A 4,024-nucleotide genomic window follows, 5' to 3' on the forward strand; every position below is an offset into this window, starting at 1 on the left:
TATATATATATATATATATATAGATAGATAGATAGATAGATAGATAGATAGAGAGAGAGAGAGAGAGAGAGAGAGAGAGAGACGATGGAAAAGAGAGTACTTCCTGTGATGGAAACTAAACCAACAAATTAGAAAACTAAGAGAATAAACTCTTGAAATAGTGGATACATATCTAACAACCTATGCCGTAAAACAGTAAACATTAACAACATGTGAAGTGCAATAACAATAATAGCATTCTAATAATTAATAAACATACACCTCGAAAATATTAATTTATCATAATATCATAAGCTTACTCTAGTTGAACCTAATGTCAACTAGAGTAATTCCACTCCATCTTTTTAAATTTTTTTTACATTATTTATCTTACTCTAGTTGAACCTAATGTTATAAGCTTTAATTCCATTATCTCCAAAAATACCAAAGTGTTTCTCAAACTCCTCTCCACTCTTTCCATTCTCATCAAACATATCAAACAAAAGAATGTCCAAGCCAATTCCAGGCCTCTTAGCTGTGCCAACATTGTTCAAAGCTCTTCTCACAATATTTTCATTATAAGTAAAGGCATTGCTGATGCTCGCACCATCAATTCCAGAAGTTGGCCATCCTGTCTCCGTTACCATCACTGGAATACCGTTAGATCCTTCCTTTTCCATGGCATAAACAAATGCATCGATGGAAGCATCAAACATGTTGTCATAAGCCAAGTTCTTGTCATGTTCTATGTATGCTGACTTATTTAATAGTGCATGGTCCAATGAAACATACTTTGGATTGTTAATGTAAGCAAAAAAGGGGTAAACATTCACCATTAATGGCGATCCTGTGTCACTTAGAAATTGTAATAAAGGAACAAGAAATTGTTTGACATTAGAATCAAAAGTTCCAGATGAAAGAGGGTATGAATTGGAAAGTATGGTTGATGCATGAGAAGAAGAAACCTTAATGTTTGTAGCCAGGCCTATTGTTTGAAGAGCTTGATAAAGTTTTGAAATTGAAGGAACTATATAAAGGGAGTAAAATGGATCTTTAAGGAATATTTCATTGCCAACTACAAAATATTTAACTTGGTTAGGCGAAACATAAGGAAAAATATTTGATTGTAGCCATTTTATGGAGGTTGTCACAAGACTATTAGCTAGGATAGGTATGATTTCATTAGGTCCACCAATCAAAAGCTCAATTCCAGTTCCAGAAAATGGTTGTAATACTTCTGGATGAGGATTGAATAGACGAATTCTCAAAATGTTATTTGCTTTTATGAGATTGATAGCTACTGCTGGTGGTGGAAGGTTTGTACCAACATGACCATAACATACTCCAATTGTTGCTTCAACTGCAAAGAAATCACAAAGGTTATGGAACTGTAGGAGACAAAATTGAAAAATGAATATTGGAAGTTCACATTTTTATTTTACACTATTAGGTTAAAATAAGTTTAACATCAATACATTAATAGTTCAAGTAAATGTTGAGATTAATTGTTTAGTACCCTAGCAAGTTGTTAGTACACGTAAAAAATATTTATATGGTCGATGAATATTAGTTCAACTCTAAACTAATTAACATTAATTGTTGGTAACTATTCATATAGTGTATACTGTAAATATTACTCACTCTGTTTCAAAAAGAATTATCTCTTTTCTTTTTTACTCTGTTTAAAAAAGAATAACATATTTCTCCTTTTGGTAACAACTTTACACGTGATATGTATAAGGCTATAAGATTAAAACACAATTTTGTACATTTGACATAACTTAATTTAGGATCACATGATCACAAGTCTTTTTTATTTTCTTAGACTTCGTGTCAAGTCAAATTAGACCATTCTTTATGAAACAAGGGAGTAATAGAAATATTTATGACTTCTCAGATCGCAGATTTAGCATCAATATAATATAATTCCCCCTATATTATATTTAACATCAATAATAAAAATGAGCATTTATAACAAACACCTTATATAAATACTGTTAAAAGCTTTAACGATTCCGAATTAATGAGACTATCGATTACTGCTAAATGTCTCTTTTGTTATAGTGATATTAAAATACACTAACAAAAGTTTTTACACTGTCAGAACATATAAGTTAAAGACGTCGTTGAAAAACTTGTATTGGAATTAGAAGAGATGGAATATAAATGAACATGAGGAACCTGTGGAATAATTCCAATGAAGAATGAAGGCACAGTATATAACCAAAAGGACATCTTGAATTAAGATTCCCATAAGTTTACTTGATTTCTTCACTAAATTTCTTTTCTCTTTGCTTGAAGTTATAGGGAATCTACAACATAAAATATCAAGGGGAGACACGGTTCATATTATTCTCTACTAGTTTTCTTCAATATTAGTGTGGTGGTTCTTAGTTACTTGTTGGTGTGGTTTGGTTGAATTCTAGGTTGATACTCAAAGTATAAACTTTACCTCCAATTTAATTAAAACTTCCCGCATACTTGAACATAGAGCTATTTATGGTTATGGTTAAAAACTAAAAAATCGGATCATAATCTGAACCAAATCGATTAAAAATTTGATATTTGGTTTGGTTAGATTTTAAACTTTGGAAATCAATACTATTAGTATTTGGTTTGGTTTTGGTTTCACTAAAAATAAACCATAAAAATAACCAATCGAAAAAAAAAATTAGATATATTTATTTTATAATTATCTTTATATTACTCATAAATAATATACAAATATTTTGTTAAATTTAATTAATTTAAGTCTTTAATTAAGTTTACCAATTTCCCAAGTTTAATACTTAAATTTTAGCCTAACTATTCCAACCCTAAGTCTAAGTCCATCAAAATCTATTAGTTTAGTTTTTGTCTACCCTTTTTCACACAAGATAGTTATCTTTTTCTTAACTGAATCCATTTGTTCGTGTTATAATAACTCTAGTATTGCTAATTGCTTAAATGAATACTGCTTTCTGTGGATTCATGTTCATGTACTAGCTGTATCTATCTATCGAGAATCATATGATCTCAATAAAATTATTGCTTTCAATTGGAAAATTACTAGAGAAGCTAAGCCAAACCTACTGTTATTTTTTTTTATTGGTTTATTTAATTTTAGAAATTTAAATCTGACTAGATTGATTTAATTTTGAATTTTAAACCAGTAACCTATCTAAATCGAACCACCAACGTTCCTATACAATAGACTGATTAATTGACGATAAACATAATCATATTTTATTTATATAAAAAGAAATAGTCAAAAGTTATAGGAAATATAGATGGACTATACAATAGAGTTTGTCAAAGGTCATAAAAAGTATACAACTACACAATATATCTTATCTATACATGAGTTACACACATATTATACAACGTATCTTACTTATACATGAGTTATACACAGAATATACATTATGATACACTCAAAAAGTTTAATATAGTTTAACTATACATAAAGTATACACTAACTATACATGAGGTGTACACTGACTATTTGATCTCGATCAACTCAAAATCACCTCTAAACAGTCTCAAATTTTAGACAGGAAACTCTCTTAATGTTTCAAGTCTTTTGATATATAATTCGCTTGAAACTATTTATATTTGCGGTATGTTGAATTTAAAAAAGGAAAAATAATCAATATACCCCTCAACTTTCATTTAGACATGATATACCTTTCTCTTTATTATTTAGAGTTGATATATCTCTCGTTATAAAAGGGTGTTGAGCGTGTAGAGATATGTGGAAGTAGCTCCAGACCTATGGATCAAGTAGTGCTGACAAATGAGCTCATATTTTGATAGTCCGCCCAACCCACTCATATTTTAATAGATTGAGTGCCTGATTTTTTTACATGAGTAAAATATGGGTTGATATTCATATTCAACCCATAAAAATATGGGTGAAAATGGTAAACTATGGATCAACCAAATTTGTTAAACTTCCAACTTTTATTCACTCAAAATTCACGATATCACTAAAAATATTGTATGTTCTCTTCGCTTTTATGTTCTCCTGAAGTCTTTGACTTTCATATATATATATATATATATA

At 29.4% G+C, this 4,024-nt stretch overlaps 1 protein-coding gene across 1 annotated transcript; it reads right to left on the minus strand.

Annotated features, from left to right (window-relative positions):
* Positions 1-344: 344 nt before the first annotated feature.
* LOC107017517 (glucan endo-1,3-beta-glucosidase-like) lies at positions 345-2,214 on the minus strand. Its single transcript, XM_027916570.1, has 2 exons — positions 2,161-2,214; positions 345-1,367 (listed from the first exon to the last, which is right to left on the minus strand). Exons 1-2 carry the CDS (start codon positions 2,212-2,214, stop codon positions 375-377), a joined length of 1,047 nt encoding a protein of 348 aa, XP_027772371.1. The 3' UTR covers positions 345-374.
* Positions 2,215-4,024: the final 1,810 nt, after the last annotated feature.

The sequence above is a fragment of the Solanum pennellii genome, chromosome 4 (genome assembly GCF_001406875.1).
Source record: "Solanum pennellii chromosome 4, SPENNV200".
Lineage (NCBI taxonomy): Eukaryota > Viridiplantae > Streptophyta > Magnoliopsida > Solanales > Solanaceae > Solanum > Solanum pennellii.

Coding starts and splice junctions, on each gene's coding strand:
- LOC107017517 (XM_027916570.1), bottom strand. CDS start 2,214: ATGTCCTTTTGGTTATATACTGTGCCTTCATTCTTCATTGGAATTATT. Junction 1,368..2,160: donor TCATTGGAATTATTCCACAG/GTTCCTCATGTT, acceptor TGTCTCCTACAG/TTCCATAACCTTTGTGATTT.